The 26340-nt window shown below is 39.0% G+C and overlaps 3 protein-coding genes across 3 annotated transcripts; 1 reads left to right on the forward strand and 2 right to left on the reverse strand.

The window, feature by feature from the left end:
- Positions 1 to 384: 384 nt before the first annotated feature.
- On the forward strand, positions 385 to 7657 carry cilp (cartilage intermediate layer protein, nucleotide pyrophosphohydrolase). The gene is made up of 9 exons (XM_029426878.1): positions 385 to 479; positions 1310 to 1473; positions 2087 to 2140; positions 2248 to 2517; positions 2713 to 2892; positions 3010 to 3315; positions 3449 to 3557; positions 3692 to 3840; positions 3989 to 7657. Exons 2-9 carry the CDS (start codon positions 1410 to 1412, stop codon positions 6364 to 6366), a joined length of 3510 nt encoding a protein of 1169 aa, XP_029282738.1. The 5' UTR covers positions 385 to 479; positions 1310 to 1409; the 3' UTR covers positions 6367 to 7657.
- eif3jb (eukaryotic translation initiation factor 3, subunit Jb) lies at positions 7030 to 12548 on the reverse strand. Its single transcript, XM_029426867.1, is given in 9 exon segments — positions 7030 to 7825; positions 8161 to 8234; positions 8337 to 8507; positions 9748 to 9844; positions 9948 to 10010; positions 10013 to 10062; positions 10184 to 10241; positions 12165 to 12253; positions 12388 to 12548. Coding segments are annotated over 9 exon segments (810 nt in total). The 5' UTR covers positions 12467 to 12548; the 3' UTR covers positions 7030 to 7696.
- Positions 12549 to 14929: 2381 nt separating this feature from the next.
- Positions 14930 to 23667, reverse strand: strc1 (stereocilin 1). Its single transcript, XM_029425763.1, has 17 exons — positions 23640 to 23667; positions 23370 to 23540; positions 22855 to 22995; positions 21820 to 21881; positions 21517 to 21652; positions 21298 to 21386; positions 20666 to 20801; positions 20314 to 20510; positions 19734 to 19824; positions 19266 to 19437; positions 18839 to 19014; positions 18552 to 18707; positions 17819 to 17961; positions 17532 to 17680; positions 17061 to 17157; positions 16747 to 16897; positions 14930 to 15672 (listed from the first exon to the last, which is right to left on the reverse strand). Exons 1-16 carry the CDS (start codon positions 23655 to 23657, stop codon positions 16840 to 16842), a joined length of 1992 nt encoding a protein of 663 aa, XP_029281623.1. The 5' UTR covers positions 23658 to 23667; the 3' UTR covers positions 14930 to 15672; positions 16747 to 16839.
- Positions 23668 to 26340: the final 2673 nt, after the last annotated feature.

The raw sequence follows: 26340 nt of genomic DNA on the forward strand, positions 1-26340 counted from the left end.
ACAAAGCAATATTGTGCAATATTAGTATACCATACTGGATCACCTTTTTTATGAAGCTGTACATTCTGCATGAACAGTACAAACTGGGAGCAGAGGAGAGGACAAATGCCCAGTGTGACTCAATCCCCATTGATATTGGAGATGGCAGGGGGTCAATTTATTAACACCAGCATGTGTTACTCAGACCCCCTGACTGTCCCTCTTTCATACGTAGCACTAATCAATAACCATCTGGTGTCATGGTTGTACAATGAAGGTGATAAATTATAAGGATTATAGTGTAATCAAAAGACATTGTGGCACACTGCCGAGAGAGGAGGGAGGGCTGCTGGAGGCAAAGAGGTATAAAAGAGACAGTGAAGGAGTGAGTTGAACCAGAGTGAAGAACAGAGGAGGAGAGAGATGTGAGAGAGAAGTATAAGGAAAGAAAAAAAAGGAAAGAAGGACATTCCTGTACAGAAAGTGCACTCAACAAGAAGGTAAGAAAGAAACAGATTGTTAAATAAGATTATGTGTTCATATAAATCTGCTAACCATGTACTTGAATTATATATAGGAATGTTGCAATCGAAATGTAACTTATGTATATGATTTAAAATGTAATCAGAAAAAAAGAGTTGATGGTTTACGTTTGAAAAAGATTGATTTAAATTTAGGAGCCTGTGATTTGAAACATGTACAATACATCATTCTTTACTTCAGAGGACTTTTGGTAACTTGCTTATCTGCCAATAGCTTTTATTGTGATTACTGCACTCTCATATATTGCATGTTATCCATGCTGCCCAATCCTAATTATTTTATCAATATCTTTTCTGTTCTTTCAATTTAAAAGCAAAGGTGACAAATTAGTCTGCCATGTACAATTTTTCCAGTGATTATTTATTATTATAAGTGTACAAATGCAAACCTTATGCTGTGTGTGGGTGTTTGAATTGTGTAGCCAGTGTTTCGTCAGTGGATGCAGAAATGTTTGAGTGTTCCAGTGACAAATGGTGATGGCTAACACAGATGTGTAATCTGAGTTGGGGGTTTCTGTCAGGCCATGTTTTTTTCACCCAAATAGACAAAGATGATGGAATCTATTCTTTAAGAAACATTTTGGTTTCAGAAGTGAACTATTGTTTTTTTCACTTTTGTAAAATTAAAACAATGAAACACAATTTAGGTAAGTCGTTTTGTCTAATTGACTCATATCTACAGGTATGTATGGTATGCATTGTGTTATTTAAAGAAAAATTAAATGCAACATTGATCTTTTTATTTTTTGTTATGTTTCACCATTTTGGATCTTTCATTGTCCCACCAGTGAGGCTCGGCTGCTGGACTCTTTTCTTTGGAGTTCCTGGTGAAACGCACATTAGGAGAGGTGAAAGTTCAAGACTCAGACGTAGAGGCAGCGTGTGAGAATGTTGGTGAGGCCTCTTCTTCTCTTCCTGGGAATCACCACAGCCACTGTTATTACAGCTCAAGGTGGGTCAATCACCAATACCAGTTGTTATTGGCACATTTTAAGTAACAGATGGGGACACTTGCAAATCCATACACATAAAAACACAGACACACAGTTGTGCATTGCAATACGAGGTTGGAGAAGCGTGAATAATGAGAGGCAGGTGGACAAAAGAGACAATGTACAGTCAAAGGAAAATTGAATGTTGATGTGTGATTTGGTTGTCTTTTCTACAAACATTGGCCTAAAGCTGAAAGTATGTTCTTATTTGTATACTCAAACTGTTTGTAGGTTTGTTGTCATGTTTTCTAAATTCCTTTTTACCCCCTACTGTATTTTTCCGTGTCCCTGATCAAGTTCTTAATCAAGACTGATTAACAGCTACGACTGAAGTACAGTTTGCATTGATTGATTAATATTTCCTCCTAAAACGTCTCTCTGGAACTCTGATACAAAACGATTATACTCAAGATTAACATGATTTTAGATATTTAATGGTGTGACCTTATGGTCAAGTTAAATACAGCTCACTAACTTTTAGAGTAGTGACAGATAAAGTGTAGTGTCAGATATTATTGTAGTGCATGGTACAAATATCCTTTGAGATACATCCAAGACATTTGTGTCTTGCAGGATCTTGGAGAAGAGACAACAAAGAGTCAAGCCCAGAAGTGTACAACTCTGATGGTAACTTCTATTCCAAATTTAACCAAATATGTAGCCATAACTTTATAAGGCCTTTTTTTTCTGGTGGTTTGAGCCACATTCCTAACATGTTTCTATACTCTGTCTAGACAACCATGAGTGGACAACATGGTTCAATGTTGATCACCCTGGAGGCCGTGGAGACTATGAGCAGCTGGAGGCAATCCGCTTCTACTACCGAGCCCGCGTGTGTGAGACTCCCCGGGCAATCGAAGCCAGAACCACTGATTGGGTCCCAGCCCGTGAAACTGGGGAGATAGTTCATGCAGACCCCACTGTGGGCTTCTGGTGCCTCAATGAGGAGCAGGGTCCTGAACGCAACTGCTCCAACTATGCAGTCCGTTTCCTCTGTCCCAAAGGTTTAATATTATTTTTCATATCTTCATAACCTTAAATATTCATTCATTCACCAAAAGTTAGTCTCAGTGTAAAAGCAGGACCATACACTCTGAGTCTTGGACCTTGTCTTCTGACTTTGCTGGTGTAAGAGATAAGAATAAGAGAGGAACTCTTTGCTGATGAATTTCAGGTGATTATTTGACCTTTTCCAACAGATAACACTGTGAACATTCAGGGTAACTGGGGTCTGTGGTCAGACTGGAGCCTATGCCCCGCCCTTTGTGGTCAGGTGGGGGTCCAACTGCGCTCCAGAAACTGCCTATCTCGGTCTATGCCTTGCAGTGGACCTAAAGTGGAAGAGAAATCATGCGATGGACCCGAGTGCCCGAAAACAGGTGAACTAGCATTGGTTTAGTCAGACAGACCCTTCTCCTTCAATTCTCTTGTCATCATCAGATCTGGGTGATGAAGTTTTCACAAAATGGCTAAACTTGTTTTATTCTACTCTTTAGATTGCTCCCTGCAGTGTGTGATGGGGAAGGTGAATGCTGAGTGTGACGCATGCATGTGTAAAGGGCACGTTCTGCTGGGTTCTGTTCGTGGTGCTGGGGGTCTCACTGCTGAAGGGGCTACCATTCTTCGCTCTGGTAAACTCCTTACCCTTACCGACCACAACGGGCATTTCTGCATCCCTGGTATCTGCCCTGATGGCAACACCACCCTGACAGTCAACTTGCAGGGTCACGCCACCGTCAGCGTTGTTGTGCCGCACAATGCTGAACGTACCTCTGTCCTCAGTATACAGCTGAAAAGAACAGGTACAGTACAGCAAAATATTTAATTGCAGTTCACCTAAATGTTCATTGTGAACTGCATTCTACTGATGAGTTTGTTAAGCAGGCAAATAAACTAACAGTGAATGTTATTTTATCTCCAATTTGGATTTTTCAGAGAAGCTTCATGTGTTGAGTAACCCTGAGAACAAAGCTAGGAGGGCGGGACAAACTGCTGCCTTCTGCTGCAAAGTGGCAGGAACACCACAACCAGAAAAGTACCAATGGTAGGATTTGTAATAGTGAAATTATTGTCCAAAAATGTTATTGACTCCCATAGAAGCATCCAATGTCTGAATGATATGGTATACTAATGACTATTAATGCATTTCCTTCTCTTTTCTTTTGTATGAACCAACAGGTTTCATAATGGCAGTGTCATAGAGAAGCACACCGATAGCACCTTGGTCCTAAGAAATCTGCATCTTGAGCAGACTGGGGAGTACTACTGCAGAGCAAGTGGTCCCTCTGGATCTATTAAGACCAAACCAGCTACACTCAAAGTCTTAGGTGTGTTCTCGATAAACACATATTGAATACACAGGAATGAGAATAATGGACTGAGTAGAGTAATATCAATGGGGTTCATACTGTATTATAGTTCAGACAAATTGCAGTATGATCAAACTAAATTTTGATTTCTACATCTCTTATACAGGTAGAGATGAGCACTCATGTAATCCCATGCCTGAATCCCACCTCATCCGCCTTCCACATGACTGCTATCAAAACAGCACAGAATCCTTCTACTACAATGTTGGCAAGTGCCCCTCAAGTACATGTGCTGGACAGCAGGACAATGCCATCAGGTGCAAAGACAAAGTGGCTTACTGCTGTGGTGTCAAAAAGATGGAGAAGAGGCAGCTAACCTGCCAGGGCTACCAACTGCCCACCATGGAGGTCACTGAATGCGGCTGCCAGAAATGTGTGGACACCAAGGCCATTGTGCATGGTAGGGCCATTGCTGCAGATAATGGTGAGCCAATGAGGTTTGGCCATGTCTTTATGAATGGAGTTCGAATCAGCCGCACAGGCTACAAAGGTACATTCTCCATCCAGGTTCCTCCAGACACAGAGAGGCTAGTCCTGACTTTTGTTGACAACATGCAGAAATTTGTCAACACCACAAAGGTACTCCCATTTAACACCAAAGGAGGGGCTGTTTATCATGAGATTAAACTTCTAAGAAAGAAAGCCCCTGTGACCATCAGCTCTACAGAAAGCAACACTCTGGAGCTTGGGGAGGCAGAGGGCCAGGAAGCAATGGTTCAAATCCAGATTCCTCCCTATACCTTTTATACAGAAAAAGGAGAAGTCTTCACTGGTAAAGTAAATGCCAGTGTAACGTTCCTGGACCCCAGAGACGTCTCCACAGCTGCTGCAGCTCAAAGTGATCTCAACTTTGTAGGAGATGAAGGAGATACCTTGCCACTGAGAACCTACGGGATGTTCTCAGTTGACTTTAGGGGTGAGGAAAACAATGAGCCCCTGAACGCAGGTGAAGTGAAGGTGTTCCTGGATTCTGCCCAGGTGACGATGTCTGAGCACCTTAACACCATGAAGCTGTGGTCACTGAACCCTAATACTGGCCTGTGGGAAGAGGAAGGAAGTCTGCAGGTGGAGAAGAAAAGAAGAGGTAAAAGGGAGGAGAGAACCTTTCTGATTGGCAACATGGAGATCAGGGAGAGACGTCTTTTTAACCTGGATGTCCCAGAGAACCGCAGGTGTTATGTGAAAGTAAGGGCCTTCCGCAGTGACCGCTTCATGCCCAGTGAGCAGGTGGAGGGAGTTGTGGTGAGTCTTATAAACATGGAGCCCACAGCCGGCTACTCCACTAACCCACGTGCCTGGGGCCGTTTTGATAGTGTCATCACTGGCTCCAGTGGCGGATGTCTTCCTGCCTTCTGCGATGAACAAAAAGCTGATGCTTACTCTGCCTATGTCATGGCCAACCTTGGAGGAGAAGAGTTGGAGGCCGTCTCCTCTACTCCCAAACTCAATCCCAACCTCATTGGAGTACCCCAGCCTTACCTGAATAAACTGAACTACAGGCGGACAGACCATGATGACCCCAGAGTGAAGAAGACTGCATTTAGCATCAATATGGCAAAACCAGGTCCCAACACAGCAGAAGAAAGCAACGGACCAGTGTACGCATTTGAGAAGTTGAAAGAATGTGAGGAGGCCCCGTTCAGTGCGGCACACTTCCGCTTCTCAAGAGTTGAAGGAGACCGCTACGATTACAATACAGTACCATTCAATGAAGATGACCCAATGAGCTGGACAGAGGACTACTTGAGCTGGTGGCCCAAGCCCTTGGAATACCGGGCCTGCTACATCAAAGTCAAAATCAACAGCCCACATGAGATCAATGTGCGGTCTCGCAACATGGGTGGCACCCACCCGAAGACGGTAGGCCAGCTGTATGGCCTCCGTGACACTCGCAGCATTCGTGACATGGACCAGGCAACACTTTCAGCGGTGTGCCTGGAGTTCAAGTGCAGTGGGATGCTCTATGATCAGGAACGTGTAGATCGTACCCTGATAAAGGTAATTCCACAAGGAAGCTGTAAGAGAGATGAGGTCACCACTATGCTTCAGGAGTATTTGGTCAACCATCTGCCCCTAGCTGTCAACAATGACACCAATGAGTTCACCATGCTAGCACCTCTTGACCCCCTGGGCCATAACTACGGAATTTATACAGTGACAGACCAAGATCCCCGCACAGCCAAAGAGATCGCACTTGGACGTTGCTTTGATGGCTCTTCTGATGGCACATCTCGTGTCATGAAGAGCAACGAGGGCGTAGCGTTGACGTTCACCTGTGGAGATCGTGAAGCTGCAAGCCAGAGTGTCTTCCAGGCTCTGCAGAGTTCCCAAGGTCAGACAGTAACGAGTGTCGTGAGAGGAGAAGGTAGGCAGAACCGACGCCGGCAGAGGGCCAATGAACCCCGCAGCAGCAGTAGACGTAGCACCAGAAAGACGCGCAAAGGCCACAAGCTAAACGACAACACTGAAAAGGCTGCAATGTAGATGGGTGGATAGGGTTAACCTTGTTTTGATACAATACAATACAATTGTATATTGAATATTCTTTCAAATCAAGTAAATATGTAACTAAACAATACATTTCTTGCAGCATCCTTGCAAGGAATATTTGCAGTTTGTTTTACCTTACATTTTCAAAAGTACTGTGGTAAATATTTACTTGAAATTGTAAATAAAGTATTTATTACACATGCCTTAAAAATAGTAATCAGGGTGCTGCATTATTGCACGTTTCTTTCATTGATATTGTAAACAGAAACACAACCAATGTTTTTTGACCAGTGATTTATTAAATTAGATGCTTATAAAACACTGCAGATGCTGTATCTTCCACATTGTGTGTATCCAATTGTCCATGTAACATTGAAATTGCTCGAAAAAGAAAAAGGAGAAATATGCCCCTTTTGACAAACTGTAGCCCGTATGAAGACATGGTGGGGTGAAGCCCATAAGCCCCCGCTCCTCATCACACTTGATACAAGCCTGCAGAAGCAATGATTAGGAGACCAGTCATAGTAAGTTAATCCACTAGCCTGATCCATACTTTTTTTCTGCATTAGTAGAAATCAAATTAGTAAAGCACATTTGTCATGCACATAAAATACCTTTAAGTACTCTTGCTCCATACTTTAAAGGATATTTCAGAGAATGGCTGTGAGGTTTTAAAGTCACATTTATTATACTTGTCTATCTCTTTTACCTTACAGTGAATGTCGTGTGCTCTCTGTAAAATTACAACTACTACTTACATGTTGCGTCAGTCTCAAAATCACCCACAATGCAACCTTCCAGAGATAAAGATGAATAATGTATTGAATAATTGTTCTGAATTTGGCAAGTTATAGATACTATATACTTTCCTGTAAGATAACCATCCACAGGCAAGTGAGACCTATAATATATACATTCTGCTTAAAGAATTAGCGTAGATCCTTGTGTTTCTATGTCACTTTACTTATAACTGAAATACTGTATCTGCTTATTTTTGACAGAAGCAACATTTAATAAAAAATGAGCCCTGCGAAACTCAGAGAACAGCAGTCACAATGTATTATCTATTGAAGATTGGTTACCCAACAGATTATACATGATGTGTGTGAGTCGAGGCTGAATGAGACAGAAAAGGCAATTCCATATGTATTAAAGAGTTGGTGAGACTGGATGCTTCCTGGTATATGCCCTCTGGTCATTGAAGCAAAATGAAGGGGGCAACACATAGTTCAGATTTTCCAGGATGGCACTGGACAGCATGAGAAGGTACAGCTGCATTTCTGAGGGTTAGGAGGGGAAAAGGGCAGGGTTGATGGAGCCAGTGTCACATGAAATCCTCATAGTCTTGGGCGTAGCCACCATCAAACTCTGCATAGTCAAGGTCATCTCTCAGCTGTGCTTTCAATCCACCTCCAGGTACGACCCCTTTCTTCTTCTTCTTTCCTTTGTTTTGCTGTAAAAGGCAAATGTAACTTTAAAAAAAAAATGTACCTTAATGAACATTAAGGTCAAAACAGCTTTCCAATTTTATCGGAGAATTTTCAAGTTCAACTGTGCAACAAACTAAATGATTAATTTATACAGCCGGTAAACTGGCATAGTACACTTTAATAACACATATACACAACGGTTAGATTTAGTAGAAACCATATGCATGTTTAAGGACAAACTCCTAGACTAGGCATACCACAATTGATTTCTGAATCAGTTGATTGAACAGCAACACCTTCTGAATATAAATTACAGATCAGAATTTATCTAAGAAAATACAAGCATGCACACACTCACTTTTTCTTGTTTCTGTTTTTCACTAAGTAGGGCTGTCAGAGAATTACTGACTTTCTTCAAGTCCTCTATTTCCACTGTAAGAGGGAGAAAGAAAAAATGTTACGAGTTAAGCATGCTTTGATTCAAATGTAAGGTAATGTATAAGTGTAAAAACAACTAAGAGATGATGTACTTACATGAAATACAGAGTTCCCGAAACAATGAATCCAAGAAACTTGAATAATGCACAGATTTTTCAAACTGAGATATCTTTTCTTTCAGCAATTTTTCAAACTCAGTGAAGTCTTCTTTGGAAGATGGAGACATGACATCAATCCCAGTGACACTGTTTGAAGTGCTGCAGACACCTGAAAAATATATATTTTATTTTAATATTTTAAAAGAGACAGTTCAAGGGATCTTTTTAAAAAAAGGGCATACTAAGTCACAGATGCAAAAGCCAAACTATGTTAATACCAACGCTTAAGGGTGAATTCTGAGGGTTCTGAGATGACAGCAGCCACAACAAATTGCAGTACAGAAATGACAAACTATGAGTGTGGTCATTTAGAAAACAGTGTCACCATGAAACAGTTTGACTGGTCATAGCAGGAAAAGCACAGGTGTTAAAACATTATGAAATAATAATAACGAGTGTAAATCACAAGTTTTGTCACGATATATAGAATCTTTGGACACATAAAATATTTGCTGAAATTTAAATGAAAAACAATATCCTATGTTTAATAAAAAATAATAAAAATAGATCTATGTTGTTGAAGGTCTGATTGCTGGTCAGCAGCTTGTCACTTAAATGAGAATAGATCTGGTCCGTTGTTGCTCAATTCGGGGCTAACCCCCCCTACACTTAAATTAGCAAGGGGGCAAGCAAGACACAGGAACTTTGTTAGGGTCTTGAGGAGTTGTAGCATTTATACAGACAGAAACTGTGCAGACACTGCACTGCTACTTCACAGCTGCTACTCACCGCCACTGAAATCAAAGCAGCTAAATGGAATTTAGCAATTATTATTTTTGATTATTTACACCTGTGCTTTTCCTTTTATAACAAGACAGAATGTCTTCCGTGAAAATGGCCTATTAAATAGTTTGTCCAGCAGAGAGCACCGACAAGTTTATTTTCATTTGTAAAATGACACGCATAAGTATCTTGGTTACAAATCTCAGGGATTCATATCAAAATGGTTCATTTATGTTACGCATTTTTTTTAAATATCAGATGATATTAGAAGATTTTTTTTTATTTTCAAATACTGTATCAGTCTGTTCATTTTTAGGGACCCTGAACACACAATTCGAGTGTACATACATGACACAGCTAAACACAAGTATATGAGCAAATTCTAATGTAAAAGCAACCAAGGGAGCAATCAAGCAAAGACTTAAGCAATCAAAGCCCAAATTAAACATTAAATATGAATATAAACGACATACTCTCTTAAAAAGGGTATGCAGTAGTTGTACGGTTGTATTTATAGAAAAAAGGGAAGTAGTGTGTATTGTTGAAGACCACTAATTGTTTACTAAAAACGTTTTTCCACATTTTAATTTAATATTATTTTTATCTGAAGGGTGATGACGTCTTACCAAAAGCATCTTTTGCTAGCTCCAAGTCTGCGTCTTCCTGTAATTTCTTCACTCTTATCTTCTCTGCGAGTAGTTCTTCAGGAGTGAGCTCTTCTTCCTATAATGACACATGTCACAAAGTAAAACATTACTAGAGATAACAGAGAGCACAACAGTTTGTAATGATATAGAACTGTAAAATAAACTTAAAAAAAACTCACATCTTCATCCATCTCATCTTTCATCTTCTGCTCCTCCTGCATGCTTTTTCTTTGACTGGTTTCTCTTTCTCTTTGATCTTCTCACTCAACTTTTTCTTTTCAGAAACCTTTGTCTCTGAAAATATAAATAATGGAACAACAACATGTGTGAATCTGCAGTGAAAGCAGACACCTTTGCTATTTATTAGCATAATATATTATGATCTCGGGGAAACAGGCAGAAATGAAATACATACCAGTTTTTTTCACCTGTGCCTTTTTCTCGGCTTCTTCCTCCTCATCATCCCAGTTATCCTGTGAATAACACACATACACACAGGCCAACACAACACTAATTAAGACAAATGTAAATGGTTACAAAATAAATTTCAATGGTTGATATTTGAATGATGAGTAAACTAACTCTTCAAACGGTACATGACTTAAGACACAAACTTACACAAATCAGAGAAATTACAAAAAAAGACATATCTGCTCACAAAAAATACAAACTGTCCCAATGCTTCCAGCACTGAATGAGTTGTTCAGACTGGTTTACAGCCTAAATGAATGTAACCACACAACAGGTATAGTCCATAGGTATCTAGGCACGAAAAGTATGCAAAGCTGGGAGAGTCGAGGTCCATTCAGACCAAATTGAAGTGAAATCAGTTTGTACTGATATGATTTACTTTTAAACTAATGAATCTCAGTAAGCTGTAATAACTAAAATACATTTTAGTTTTTATTATTATTTTTTGAAAACAAAAATAAATAATTTGGTCTCATGTAATACTGTACAACATTGAAACATTAGTATGATTATTTTCTGTGTAATTTGGAATTACATCTTATATATTGTGGTATGAAAATATAAATGTTAATACATGAATAATGACACTGCCTTAAGAAAGTGCCACTAGTGCTGGGGACTGATCCAACAACAAAGTTAAAAAACGCAATTGAAAATCTGCCAAGAGTATACTCACTCCAAGAATATCCACATAACCATTATTACTCATTTAAATCCATCTTTTACCTTAATTTAATAACTCAACTTTACACAGTTACACATAACTCAATGAGCTGTTGTGTATTATTGAATTTATAATATGCTCAAGCATATTATACATTCAATAATACCTAAATACAATCCACTTGAAATTACAAATAGATGCATTTTGGGCAGAAATTAAGTGCTTTAGTCCTGCTTTGGAACAAACATTTTATCCTTGCTTGCTGCATAAGACAACAGTTTTTACTATAGAGGACATGAACCCACCAGTTTCTTTAGTTTAGGCACCATATGTGACAGAAAACTGAACAATTGAAGAGGCCTCTACTAGCACTTTCCCTGAGTCAATTATCCGTGGTTTCGGGACAACAACCATGTCAACAGTCCGCTAATAACCAGCTGTATTGCAGTTATCAACAGAGCACCAGTTGCCATACGCCTGTTGTAAAGCTGGAAATGTCTAGGCCTCGTTCTTGGTTTGAGTTGAGTCATCAACCCAGATGATGATTTCATCTGATTGTGGCTAAAGTTGGCTAGCTCGCTAACGCCGCCTCATGTTGGACGTAACTAACTGAGGAAATCCAGGACAGGGCACAAATACTAATCTCCCATAATTATTTAATGCAACATACTTTAGACAGCAGTCAAAATTAACCAAACAAGAACTCTAAACCACTTAATTTAACGACGCTACCGTCGAGGTTACCCAACATTCAAGCTAATCTTTAGACGCTAACTGATATGGGGAGCTAGCGAGCTTGCTAGCTAAGTGGCCCGTTAAAACATTAGCTTCAAGCTACATTATCCAAATTAAGCCCTGCTATCCAATATATACATCGCAAAACGAAAACAAACACAATTAGCATCCAGAAATCAAGTTTAATCCACAAACGTTAACTGGCAAGTGTACATTCACTGGTAACGGTACTTTACGCCAGTTGAATATCGAGTAGACAGGCTAACGTTAGCTAGCTAAACTAGAGTAACTACTGGTTTACTGGTGGAGCCACATGAGTTAGCCGTCGGCTAGCACAAAGCTAACGCAGGCTCGGATTAGGATTGACAGGCAGCCTGAAACCGCGTTGAAGCATGGGCACCACAGCGGGGGCAGCAATCCGTTAGCTTGATACCAACCGGTCCAGCTAACAGTTTGCTTGACCTTAACCCCAACACGCGCAGGATAACTTTAATCCCAGCTCGTACCGAACTTGTGTTTTATTTACCTTAACATCGTCTTCATCGTCTTCGCCTTCCCATTTGTCAACCTCTGCCGCCTTTTTAATAGTCTCCTCCGACTCGAAGGTTTCAGCGTCTGTAAAAACGACAACACGAAATGTGTTAGGCTAATCCACATCGTTTGACAATAACGTGTAAGGTTTGTAACACAAATACGGTGACAAGCGTATGATGTACTGTTAGCTATCATTCCTAATTTAAGTTTCTCACCCCAGTCCGCCATGTTGGCTGTGTTGGTTGTGTTTGACAGGCTCGCAGTAAAGTCAGTGCAGCAGCCCGTTGGCCACATTCAGAAACAGCTCCCACCTTCTGGACGTCACTGTGCGCTTATCTGATGACATGACTTCCCTGGGCTACTTCAGGCAACATGACACTGATATGTCCCCCGGGTATTTGTATTTAAATAATTAAATATTGACCCGGTTAGGTCCCTTTTTCTTTAAATTAAAAACATATTTAGATTCAAGCTGCACCTTATGTGATTCCCATACTGAAACTGTCCATCTTCTACTTGAGGTGTTGTTGTTCTTTTTAAAGGTTTAATATATGAAGAGTATTTTCTAATTAATCCCATTGTGAGCCTTTTTTGTTGCACAATTGTACATTCATAAATGTGAATTAGTAAAGTAAAACCTCACTTAAAACATTTCAAGAAGAAATGGAGCTATATTTTAAGCAAAAAGCTTTCTATTTATTTATGTTGACCCCAAGCATATTTTATTTTACTTTATTTTATACATTTACCTATGTATCAGTTTAATTTGATGTACTATTATTATTAGTTTTATATATATTTTTAAAAACATAGTATATTGGTGAATGTGTGGGTTGGGTTGTATGTAAATTATATGAGTTTTGAGATTTAACTCAAGTTATTTGATAATAAATCAAATTAATAAAATAGTAAGTAAGTAATTGTAATCCTAATTATTACTTTAAAAGTCAGAAACTATCTCATAATGTTGTGTCATAATTTTAGTCCATAAAAAAGTCCTGAAAGTCCATAATTGTAATTTTTTACTTATCACATATCTCCAAAGAAATGTGTTTGTATATGAATATACATAGTTTGTTAATAACTTGGGTGAAAGTAATCCACTATATTTTTCTTTTGTTGGGAGCTGCATGTCCACATACAGTTAGGTCCATAAATATTTGGACTTTGACAAAATGTTCATAATTTTTGTACACCACCACAATGGACTTGACATTAAAAATCAATATGTGCGTTAAGTGCAGACTTTCAGCTTTAATTTGATCCAAATCAGATGAATGGTGGAGGAATTACAACACATTTTATACGTGGTATCCCCTTTTTAAGGCACCAAAATGAATTGGACAATTGGCTGTTCAGCTGTCCCATGGCCAGGTGTGTGTTTCCTCGTTAGAAAAAACATTAGGTGTGGCCAAATCAACTGTTTGGTACATTCTTAAAAAGAAAGGATGCACTGGTGAGTTCAGCAACACCAAAACATCTTGAAGACCACTGGAAGACAACTGTGGTGGATGACAGAAGAATTCTTCTCCTGGTGAAGAAAAAGCCCTTCACAACAGTTCAGATCAAGAACTCTCCAGGAGGTACAGTGGGTGTATCTGTGTCAAAGTCAACAATCAAGAGAAGACTTCACCAGAGTAAATACAGAGGGTTCTCCACACCATGTAAACCATTGGTGAGCCTCAAAAACAGGAAGACCAGAATAGAGTTTGCTAAAACGCATCTAAAAAAGCCTGTAAAGTTCTGGATCAACATCCTGTGGACAGATGAGACAAAGATCAACTTGTACCAGAATGATGGGAGAGAAGAGTATGGAGAAGGGAAGGAACTGCTCATGATCCAAAGCACACCACCTCATCAGTGAAGCACGGTGGTGGTAGTGTTATGGCGTGGGCATGTATGGCTGCCAATGGAGCTGGTTCCCTTGTATTTATTGATGATGTGACTGCTGACAAAAGCAGCAGTATGAACTCTAAAGTGTTTCGGGCAATATTATCTGCTCATATTCAGCCAAATGCTTCAGAACTCATTGGACGGCGCTTCACAGTGCAGATGGACAATGACCCAAAGCACACTGCGAAAGCAACCAAAGAGTTTGTTAAAGCAAAGAAGTGGGATGTTCTGCAATGGCCAAGTCAGTCACCTGACCTGAATCCAATTGAGCATTTCACTTGCTGAAGACAAAACTGAAGGGAAACTGCCCAAAGAACAAGCAGGAAGTGAAGACAGAGCATCACCAGGGACCAAACCCAGCGTCTGGTGATGTCTATGGGTTCCAGCACTTCAGGCTGTCATTGACTGCAAAGGATTTGCAACCAAATATTAAAAGTGACAATTTAATTTATGATTATGTTACTTTGCCCAATTACTTTTGGTCCCTTTAAAAAGGGGATACCACGTATACAATGTGTTGTAATTCCTCCACCATTCATCTGATTTGGATGTAAATACCCTCAAATTAAAGCTGAAAGTCTGCACTTAAAGCACATATTGATTGTTTAATTTCAGTCGATTGTGGTCGTGTACAGAGCCAAAATGATGAACATTGTGTCAATGTCCAAATATTTATGGACCTAACTGTATATGTAGATTATCATATAGAAATATCTATTTATATATATAAACATTATTACACAAAGTTTTACTGCAGGTGTGAGGTATTAATGAGAATTGTGAGAAGATATATTTTACGCTGTTTAATTTCACTGTGTTAAATTTAATAATAAATACACAGAGTGAATCAGAGGCAGATTGGTCCAGTGTAATCATTTAGGACTATATTTATCACACCAGAAAGTGTGCACAACAATACAAAACTCACAGCAAAAATAGACTGAAGTTGACCAAAACTAATTCAATCAGGTATCATTGAACATACCTGTTATCTTATCAAGATAACTCACAACAGCAATATAAATGTAGCAAACATTACAGCTTTTACTCTGACAAAAATATTATATTATTTCACAAAAATATATAACTTTGTAGGTGTGCTAGTAATAAGTGTATCATAACTGTATTTAAATCTTTTAAGTGTCTGGGTTTTATCAAAGTTTATCAAAAAAATGAATAAATAAGCCAACTGTAATGACAATAATTATGTGGGTTTTGGTAAGACTTGGATATGGATGTAATGTTTATACTATGAACATTTTTTTTTTTTTATTGTATTTAATTATTAATTTGTTCGTTTAGTGCTCAATGTTGATATGTATACTGTATATAAGCGATAGTTTCACAAAATATATTAAAATCTCATTAAATACACAATAGAAAACCTGAAGTGCTGCTTATTTCAAAGAGGTATAGTATTGCACAGATACATGAGATCATCTTGGTTATGTGGGTGAGGAGGTGTTTCCTGATCCAGCAGGGGTGAGCGGGGTCATGTGCCAGGGCAGATCAGGTCAGGTCAGGGCAGGGCAGGACGATCAGCAACATCAGCAGTCCCAGTATGAGACACAGAGGACTGTGGCTCATTGCCAGCCCCAGTGATTTCCCTGCAGGAACACAGTGAAACCAATACAAATGTAGAGTCATGCAATATATATTATCCCTGTGGGTTATCTGTCTCATAACAAAAAAGAAAACACTGTAAAAGAAATATCAGAGCACTTCATTACACCTTCTGGAGTTTGTCATTTGTGATATTCCAGTATTAGAAAAAACACATCATCATATAAGTAGTTTACAATCACTGTGTGTAATTATATGTTTGTTTTTTATTTATATTATATAATTTAGTTTATCAAACAGATATGTATATGGTATTGTGAGATACTTAAAGCACATACACTATAAATGCTCCAATTGTGTCCCATTGCGTCCCAATTCCACACTAATACTACACTAACCAGGGTTTTATCTATAAAATGCATTCACACTTAAAAAAGCAAATTTGAAATCTCCTTTGTGCAAGATCTGATAATATCTGGCCTTGGTGACTGTGAGTGGAATACTTGGAATTAAGAGCGAAAAACAACAAAAAGACAAAAAAAATTTCACTGTGTTTGTCTCACATTTCTAAAACGAAATCTTCCGCCATCAGAATAATTTGAAAGATGCTACAATAATATAAAATGTCAACACATAGGGGATTTAAGAACACCCAAAGATGTCAATCAAGCAAATATAAGATGCTTATATTTTCTTGATTTTTGAATATGCTGCTAATGCACAAAGGACAGAGAGGAGCTACTTACAGCTTGAAAGAATTTAAACAAAATGCAGCTGATGGTGAGACAGCTCCAGGATGATCTCAGACAAGAAAACAAGAAAATTAAAGTATTACATCTTCAGAAAAACATTTTGCGTTGTCTTTGTTGTTATAGTCGAAGTATATTTCGGCAAAATAATAATAAAGTCACAGTTTGAGTGATGTCTGTCAGTGCAAATCGTATATGATTGCTATTTAGTGCAAATATTAGTGCATTTCTTGGTAAATTCAAAGACACTATATTATATCATAATGTAGTGTATGGAATTGGGACACAACTTCGGTTAGAGCTTCCGGAAAATTATCTCTTTACGATCATCAGTGGACGACAAGAGTTTCAAAGGTTTCAGTGGTTTACCTCTGAAGTCTACAGGCCTGTCTTCCCACGGTGTCAGCACCATATCCAGAGCAGTCCTCTGAACATCTGACAGAGCAGAGAGCTGCTCCCCAGTTACTGCTGTAGCCTGCTCATAGGAGAACATGCTGATCTGTCTCTGGTGAAACACCACCTTTGAGGACAAATAGATACAAAAAAACAGGACAACATAAGGAGCTGTATGAACATAGATTATGAACATAGATTAAATATAGAGGTTACCAAATAACTCCAAATTCCAAGTAAATCATAAGAGCCTGTACTATGAATATTTTTTTAAATAAATGTTGACTTACAGCAAATTATCAGGTGGTATCAATGTGACAGCAGCAGGTGTGATTCCTTCTATTTGCTCTTTCACTAAAGCTGACATACTCATGTCTGGGAGACCAGCTGTAAAAAATACAACATGTTTCAAAGAGAGTGCAACAGGGTAAAGGTCGTCTAAGTAAAAAACACTGGAATCCAGCAATAAGAGAGTGAATACATTTAGAGGGAGTCAAGAAAACAAACAATAAAAACAAGATGGCTTTCATTTAAAAGGTGAGCACACATAGTATTTGACCCAGCAACAGAAATAAGATATTTATGCCAGACAGATATTAAACCAGGTTTCCAATTAACATAATACAAAATGTACTATTTTTCCTTACACAATATCATTTAGTACAGCTGTCTACAGTGCAATTAGTAACAGAATGAACTTAACACATTTAGAAAATATTGGAAATAGTTCAAAGCTGGTGAAGACAGTGAGAACATAATACCTGCCAGAACTCCGATCTCAATGAAGACATCAGTTCCCCATGAACTTATGGGACCAAAGGCAAGACTGTGGGAAAGCAGCCTGACAAGAGCCAGCAGCTGCTCCTCAGAGCAGGACAGCTTCAGCTGACCCAGCCAGAGCACCGCCTTACTGCAGCCACCAGGGAGAGACACAGCACGGGAAGTGGAGGAGGCAGGGGACATTACTATGACTGATGATTGTCAGATTCAGAGTAAATCTCAAAAAGAAGGCATTAAAAAAATGCCTGTTTCTTTCTAATCTGCTCACCTTAACTCTACAGCATTGAAATAATTCATCTCTGTGGTTTTAGCTCCGCACACGATGTATCCCATCGCCACAAATGTGCTAGAGTCAAGCTGGCTCGGGCTTTGCTTGGTGGAGTTTAACACGGTGGTAAACAGTGCAGAAAGCTGTGTTGGAAACAAACGTTATGATCCAAACAACAGCCCTGCAAAAAGTCGAATCAACTTTCTGGTCTTTGCCTCCCTGTCATCCATGACAACTGTGGAACATCAGTTGTTGGGTATTTTCCTACCTATACAATGGTCACTTGCCAAAAAACTGCCACATTTAATCTAATTTAAAGTATTAGTCGACCATTTACTGATATGACTGATTTCAGTTTGTATCAAACAGCTTTGAAATGACAGTTTGTGTGGTTCCCACTAAGCATCTAAACACATAATTTAATGATGAGTTTAATACTGCCACATTCATTTAGAACTACAAACACACACATTAAAAAGGTGTCCAGCTCTTCTGTCTACTAGAAATTAATCTGCTTTTAAACAGAGTCAATAATTCTCAGTGGTCATGGAACAATGCACATTTTATACACTATGTTCTCCGAAAATACAGATTTTTAAAATCATAGTGTTGTTCATATGTTAAAACAAAAAAAGTCAGATTCTGGTCACAATTTTGACTTAATATATGCAGTATGTGCAGGCAGTATAGTAAATATTTGTAATTTGTTAACTTTTGCGACCGAAGCTGCTACCTGTCTGTTGCTCCAGGCACTGACAGCCCCCAGAGCAGCCATACTCCTTCGCTCAGTCAGTCGGAGGCTGCTCAGCTCATCTAGTGTCAGTTCTATCGCTAATCCACCCAGCTGAGAGATCAAAGACTGGGAGAAGGACGAGACGGGGCCGTACATCTTCACATACCCAGTAAAGACAGAGCAGACACACATTATTAACATCTGGACTGAGGAGAGGAAACAGCCTTGAATCAAACACACCTGAGGGGTTGTTAAACGGACTGAGGCGGACTACAGAAGCATCTCACCTGTTTCACTTTGTTGAGCACCTGTCTGCTTTGGTAGGATGCAAGGAACGGATCATGACCCATCAGCTCCAGACAGTTGGAGAAGGCTGCTGAAGACATGCTGGTCAGACTGTTGGAGGTCCAGGCAGAAGGAGCTGTTGTATGCAGAATCTCACAAGTAGGAACCAAAGGAGTCGCTGGTAAAGGACACAGACACAAATATCTGATCAGGAAATGCTGTTGACATACAACATATAACTATGTAAAGCATATAAAATCAACAACTTATATTATAGAAGTAAAAAATATATTTTTTTGTTGCACTTTTGGTTAATAGCTCTCTTATAACTGTCTTTGTTGCAGTAGTTGACATATGGCATATTTCCCCAAATGACAATTCCTTTAGAGATTACCATTTGGCAGAGATTTTAGGTGCAGAGATGCTCACGTGATGCAGGATCTATTTTGAGGAAGCCCAGGAAAAACTGTAGAACAAACTGCTGCTTTTCAAAAGATCTCTTCCTCTCGTTCTCGTCAGAACAGTGGATCCCAACATCTCCATGTTCCCAGCGACGCTGGCTCATGAACAGCTTCTCTATACGGCCCACAGTCATCAGCGCCTGTGGGAACACAAACAAACAACCCATATGGACAAGTAGAGACACACACACTGATGGTTTACCAGAAAACAGGAACTCCACCTGATCCTGACACTTACTGGAGATGCGACACCTGAGAAATTTATTTACAGCCTTTGTTGGCCTAACCCGCCATGGGATCAAGTAACAATCCCAACGCCTCACTGTGGATTTCTGTACATCGAATGAATTTGTTACAGGAACAAGTTTTACAGTTTTCTCAATCTCAGGAGTATTTAAGTAATACCAAAAGAATAAAAATGCATCAGTAAACTCACCAGGGAAATCTCCTGCAGTTGTTTGTCAGGCAGGAAGAATAGAAACCGGTCCACCTCACTGAGTGTTGTCTGGTTCCAGTTTTTGACTGGGCTGTGAAGAAACAGAAGAACACTTTGTCATCTAGCTCGTAGAGCTATTGTCCTATGAAACCTTCTCCATATAAGTCTGATCATTTCTATGTTTTCCTCCTTAACTGAAAACTTACATATTCCCCCGTAGATGTTGAGGAATCTCACAAACACATTTTTAAAACACTACTGGATAAACTCATCAAAAATCATTACGAGGTTGATTTCTGAAGTTTGTCTAGGAAAATATGCTGATTAACTCTTAATGGCAAAACATCATAAACATAAAGCCATATTTGCAGAAAAACCCACCCACTTTTAATGTTTTTTTAAAACATATTTTGATATGAAAGCTGCAAAAATAACTATTGAGATGTGTACAATCAGAAATGTGTCATGGACATGTAATGGCATGGTTATACTGTCTCCTTGCTCAAAAGTTAGTTGTTGAATAAAGCGTAGAAAATCCAATTTGACAAGTTAAAGTTTCAGTTTGATGTGATAACATTACCCAAAGGCTGCAGGTTCTTGCAGAATACGAGCCACAATGTCCATCTTGCTGCTGCTGTAGCAGAGCCCTCGGAGTAAATCTAGATTGTCGATGAAGAAGCTGCGGTCCAGCTGAATGAAAACCTCGTCCACCACAAACGGTGCCATAATGCCCATTGAATGAAATTCCTCCTCAGTGAACACCCCTGTGTACATGCCCTGCAGAGAGAGAGTCCACAAAACACTGATCACACAGCAAATATGACAAACTCTGAACTCAAACTCTTGGCTTTCCATCTCCTTGTTTATTTGCCTTTAAACTTTTAAATAAAAGGAAAGGGATCAGTATGTCAACACAGTGTGGCTCTACTGACCATCGTCTGCACAATTTTGTCCACCAGCAGCTCCTGTTTTGTTCTAGACAGCAAGAGAAAGTGATGAGGGTCCCAAACAATCATCTTCCTCAGAGTGACCATCATATCTGTGGGAAACTTCTTAATGGTGCTCACACTGCAAGCAAACAGAGAAACAAAATGATATAGTATATTTACAGTCAATATATCTTACCATATTTCTTTTTCAAATGGAGGTACGAGCTAGTATACTATACTTTATCAAATCAAATCAAACTTATTTATATAGCCCGATATCACAAATTACACATTTGTCTCAGTGGGCTTTACAGACACCCTCTGTCCTTAGACCCTCGCATCGCACAAGGAAAAACTCCCAAAAAAAAGAAAAGTAAAAAGAAAAAAGAGAGAAAAATAATAATAATAATGAAATTAAATTAAAACAATATATATACCGTATAATTTGTTTTTGTTTTTATAAATACATAACATTAAATTAAATTAAATTAAATTAAAAAAAAAAAAAAAAAAAAAAAAAAAAAATAATAATAATAATAATAATAATAATAATTCCCTTCAATATCTTTTTGAAATATCTGACAATTATGTTAACACATTAACAGTGGAGTGATTAATGTCGACTTCTGACTCACGGCATGGACAGGGCAATCTCAGTCCCAAGATCTGTGAGCAGCTCAGAGAAGAACTCAAACTGATACAGCTCCTCGATCACACACTTTTTCTGTCCAGAGGAACAAAAACGCATGAGAAAAGACATAATGTCACATTTTTATATGTTTTTGTACTACACATTTTTTTTGAATGAAGTCAGATGTCGAAAACAATGGCATCAGTAGAAGAGGTGAGTTTACCAGTGAGGTGTGAAGAAGACGAGGCTGCTGCCGGAGGAAGGCCAGGATTCTTCTCACGGAAGAAGGCGAGGAATCAGCCCGGAAACGTTCCTGTAAGACCTTGCAGCTCACACCCTGACCCACTGTTCCCAGACTCCTGATTATATAAAGAGGCAAGTGTTAGTATGCATATGTATGTGTTACATATACTGTCCAAATGCAAACAACCCACACAGTTAAAGGAGACTGAGACAATTAGAGCATCTCCTGCTAAGACTATAAAATAAAATAGTCTTTACACATTTATCACAGAATTATACTTACAGAAAATCTTGTGCGCCTAGGTTTGGTTTATTATCAAGCACCTCTTTGAAAATTGCTTTAGCCTGTGGAAGTAAATGGAGAAAATGTTGTGTTAAGTGTTATTTTTGTAACATGCTGCTTTTCTTGGCTGCTTTCTTTCCCAGTTTGAATGATCAGAGACAAGGGCAATCTGATATGAAGATAGTTTATGTCTGTGTTGTATGTATTCACAGGCAAGTCCATTCATAGTGTCAGTGATGATGAGGTCTTTGTGTTTGCTTCTCCACTTAATAATTTAGCAGTTAATCAAGATACTGTCATACACACCTTCTCGTGTCAAACAGAGGAAGCATATTTAATCAGAGGAAGCACAAAGAGATCATAACACAAAGTAAAAGTCACAGGCTAGATGCTTTAAAGCAAGCTTTTGACTTGATGGCCTATTCAAAAATGGGGAAGAACAGCAAGCCTGGCTCTGTCTAAAAGGTTACAACATCCACCTACAGCACCTTTCAAGCTCACTTATTAACACGTAATCATTTATTTAATCCGTTCAAAATCTGAAGTGTAATGACAACACAATGTGTTTTTATGGGGGGTTATGTGAGAAACTATTTCTCTGTCCAACGTCACAACATCTAATGTCACATCACTGTTCTGATTTTCCATCATTTGTTTGTAACATGTTTGTCGAGCACTGCTTTAGTTTCCCTAATGTGAAAAAGCAAAGTGTATACTGGGCCTTTCTGAGGTCAGGTCAAAAGATAAATGTGACAAACAGTCATTTTCATAGAATAACTATATTGAGGTTTTACATTTCTTCCTTGTTAAATACTGACTACTTTTTAGCTTGTGAAGCCTCTCTGATATTTGACCAAACATAACAACTTGACTAATGAAAAGAAGTCTTTGACTGAACTGTTAAACTGAACGTCTCTGCATGCACTCTGTGATGATGTCTTATGAGCTGGCAACACATTTATTAAGAGCGATGAGTACTGAGCAATAAAGTTTGAATGCCATAGTTTCTCCGGTGCAAGATGGGGTGTGTGATACCTGCTGTGTGTTCCAGGGTTTTGTGGATGCTATGGTGATGTTGTTCACAAGCAGGCGAGTCCTGGGAAGGACGCTGAGCAGGGGCGTGCAATAGAGCAAAGGCTCCACATCATCCTGCCAACCCACCACTTCTGGGAAGCCCTGGTCAAAAGAGAGATGAGATAACACAAGGAGAAGTGTTGCAGCCATCCTATACAGATGAACAAATTCAAACAACTCACAAAGTCTCACTCAGAAAGTGAAAAGCTTTATTATATGAATTGCATTATATACAATACTCAGTGTTTAAAGTAACTGACAAGATATTGTGTTCTTAATAATACTGGTGACTGGTACTTATGACATAACTAAATTCTGCATTTGGCTGTTCGTTTATTATTACAATTTAATTTATCCTTTGACTTTATCAAAACCAAACTGTCACCTCAAAATGATAAAACTTGAAAATTGAGATTTTTCTCAAGTCATTATATACATGTCTTTTTGCTCTTAGCATGTGTGTGTGTGTGTTGTACCCATAGTTTGGTGGCGATAGCATTGGCTTGTGGTGGGCTGAGGTCTGGTGTTTGTTGGGCCATGGCAGGCAGGGATGACAACAGCCTGTCCGAGGTGAGGGTCAACAAGGTCTCCGTCTTCATTCCCACAATGAGGGAGCCGAGCTTCTGCAGCTGTCCTGGAGCGTTCAGCTGGACAGAGGAGAGGAAGGTGTGAGGCTTAGGGCGCAGAAATGCAGAGATCATCTCTATTCTAAATTCACATTGTGACGTGTTTACAAAATAACTCACGGTGCTACTTGAAGACATCTTGTCTACAATTATGGAAGCCTGAAAAACGTACAGAATGACAGCAAATGAATACAAATACATGACTTGTGATCGTTTCAAATGGTAATTGACTGGTAAGTCATATGTTCTGTATGTAATTGCTCCAGCTCTGTATCACTGGTTTATACTTTGTGAAATATTCAAATCCAAGATGCTGTCTTCACCGTTACTTCACCTTTTACTAGATTATAAAATAAAGTTCTAATGGCTGGAGCAACGCTTGCCCACACAAACATTTTTGTCAGGTTTATCTTCCCAAGACTCCTTATGGCATACAAAAGCAAGACAACAGCTGTGAGGCAGAGGTAAAAGTAAAAGGCTCCAGTTCAGATAATAGCTGAGGTTGAAGTAAAGCTCAGGTCTTTGTCTCATGAGCCGTCTCACCTCAGTGGTCAGTGTGCTGAAGACTGCAAGCCTACAAGCCTCACCAGCTGCCAGGAAACCCAACCATGTACAACAAACAGGGGCTTATGCAGTGAAAGGGACTGACTAAACCCCTGACTTTTATTTTACACAAACAAAAAAACTATGTTAAATGGTTAAGTTATAGATGATGATTCCTGCATCTTCCACTTTACATTACAGGTTGAGTACACCCCTCTACCTGAGCAGCGCTGAATGAAACAGAGCTGAGGGCAGGGAGGGCAGCGAGCAGCTGCGACGGTGAGACCCCCTGCAGGAAAGGCACACCCAGCGAGGGCAGGAGGTGGCGGAGCTCTGCCAGTCGATCAGGACTGATCAAAGAGGGGACCTTTAATTCTGCGTTGTTCAGTAACACACTGGAAATCTGGAAATGAGGTTCAGAACAAGCACAGAGACAGCATATATTATAAATACTCCTTCATATGCAAATGTTCAATGAAAGCACACCTACTAAAAAGCAAAGTAACAAAGTAACTTCTCTGTCCCTACCAGATGACTGGGCAGACTGAGTCCCTCCCGTGTGCAGTTTATAACGACGTCCCGAATGACATAGAAGGCCTCAGTGTTTTTGTACACAAGGAGGTCCTCTGGTTCTGCCAGGCATAAGACATTACCCAGCCTAAAATAAAAAACAAACTGTTTTAATAACAACACACACCTGGGAGCAGATGCGAGGTTTCATTCCAAAAATGTATATATGTAATATGTAAATATACATTTTGTGAACAAGTTCATCATACATTATTGTACAGCATAGGGCTTCAACAGGGGATCCGCGACCGCCTGGGGGTCCGCGGAGGTACTGCAGAGGCGTCGCGAAATTGTTTGGAGATAAAGCAAAAAAAAAATAAAATATATTTTTTTTAATTAAAAAATACTTTTTTTTTTTCTTTGCACATTCACATCCTTCCCACCCCCCCTCGCACAGAACTCCGACAGCACCCGCCCTCACACAGAGCTCCGACAGCAACCCCCCCCCCCCTTCGTTTGAATCAGGGGGTTCCTGCTCCATGCTACACCAGTTTGGGGGTCCTTGGCCTGAAAAATGTTGAAGACCCCTGTTGTACAGAGCACATATGGGGTGGCATTCTCTGTCGCTGCCCCCTCCCTCTGGAACTCACTCTCCAAACACATCTGTGACTGTACCGATCTCACCATGTTCAACTCCCAAATCAAAACCCACCTCTTCAGATCTGCTTTTAATGTGTAATTACTTCTATGTATTTTTAATGTTGTCCTGTTTTTCATAATGTAATTTTTAATGTTATATGTACATTACATATTACATACATACATGTAAAGCGTCTTTGAGTACCTTTTAAAAGCGCTCTATAAATAAAATGTATTATTATTATTATTATTATTATTATTACTTATGAACATAATGTATCTGTAAGATATTTAATTATGATGTCCACAAAAGCTAAAGACGGGAGTATTACTAGTACACTAGTTTATTTAGTAGATGTTTCTGCTGGGTTTCTAGATTAAATATTAATAAAAAAAAGAATATTACACTTCTTTTTGTTATTACAAATAACTGCAAAAAAAAAAAAGATAACTATTTTGCACACCTTACAGTGGTAAGTTGTCTTTCTTTTTGTTGCAGTTATTTGGTCACTAAATCAAAACAAACGACAACTCAATTTCCCTTAAGGTCATTTGCCCTTTAAAAAAATTGACATTTTGATCTGGTAATACCAGTGACTATTGAAGCCACAAATGACCACAATGACAGAAAGTCAAGATTCTATTACATCAATTCATATAGTGTATATTAAATGTTTATATTCATGTAACATTATGTCTATAAGGAAGTAACATGGAAACAATCTGTTTACATGACAAATTATTACTTTACACTTATATACTAACAAGGGTGAAAAATTAACCTGACAAATCAATCAAACTACATAGAAATGTGTTTTGCCAGGTTACACTAACTGAGCTCATATCTAATAAACAGTTTACATGGAAAGAAAGCTTGAAGGTGTCTCCATTCAGTCATTCCCAACCTGGTAAAATCCTGAGCTGTCAGGTTCCTGTAGGTGCCGATGAGTCTGTGAGCTATGAACTCCTGCTTTAGAGAAGTGAGGGAGTTTCTCAGCAACACATCCAGCCCGTCCAACAGCTGTGGAGAAACATACATGATGACAGAAAAACAGCTATTGCATCTCTGTCTAAATATGTGAGAAATAAACACTTTTTGAAAATGTGAGAAATAAATATTATGAGAAAT

This window comes from Cottoperca gobio, chromosome 3 (genome assembly GCF_900634415.1).
Source record: "Cottoperca gobio chromosome 3, fCotGob3.1, whole genome shotgun sequence".
Classification (NCBI taxonomy): domain Eukaryota; kingdom Metazoa; phylum Chordata; class Actinopteri; order Perciformes; family Bovichtidae; genus Cottoperca; species Cottoperca gobio.

Bases quoted from the DNA above. Each gene is read 5' to 3' on its own strand.
- cilp (XM_029426878.1), top strand. From the start codon at position 1,410: ATGTTGGTGAGGCCTCTTCTTCTCTTCCTGGGAATCACCACAGCCACT. The intron at 2,141-2,247 runs GTAACTTCTATT...TACTCTGTCTAG, and splicing joins AGAAGTGTACAACTCTGATG to ACAACCATGAGTGGACAACA. The intron at 2,893-3,009 runs GTGAACTAGCAT...TCTACTCTTTAG, and splicing joins ACCCGAGTGCCCGAAAACAG to ATTGCTCCCTGCAGTGTGTG.
- strc1 (XM_029425763.1), bottom strand. The intron at 22,996-23,369 runs GTACAACACACA...TCTTTTGACCAG, and splicing joins CTATCGCCACCAAACTATGG to GGCTTCCCAGAAGTGGTGGG. The intron at 20,802-21,297 runs GTGAGTCAGAAG...GTTTGCTTGCAG, and splicing joins GAGATTGCCCTGTCCATGCC to TGTGAGCACCATTAAGAAGT.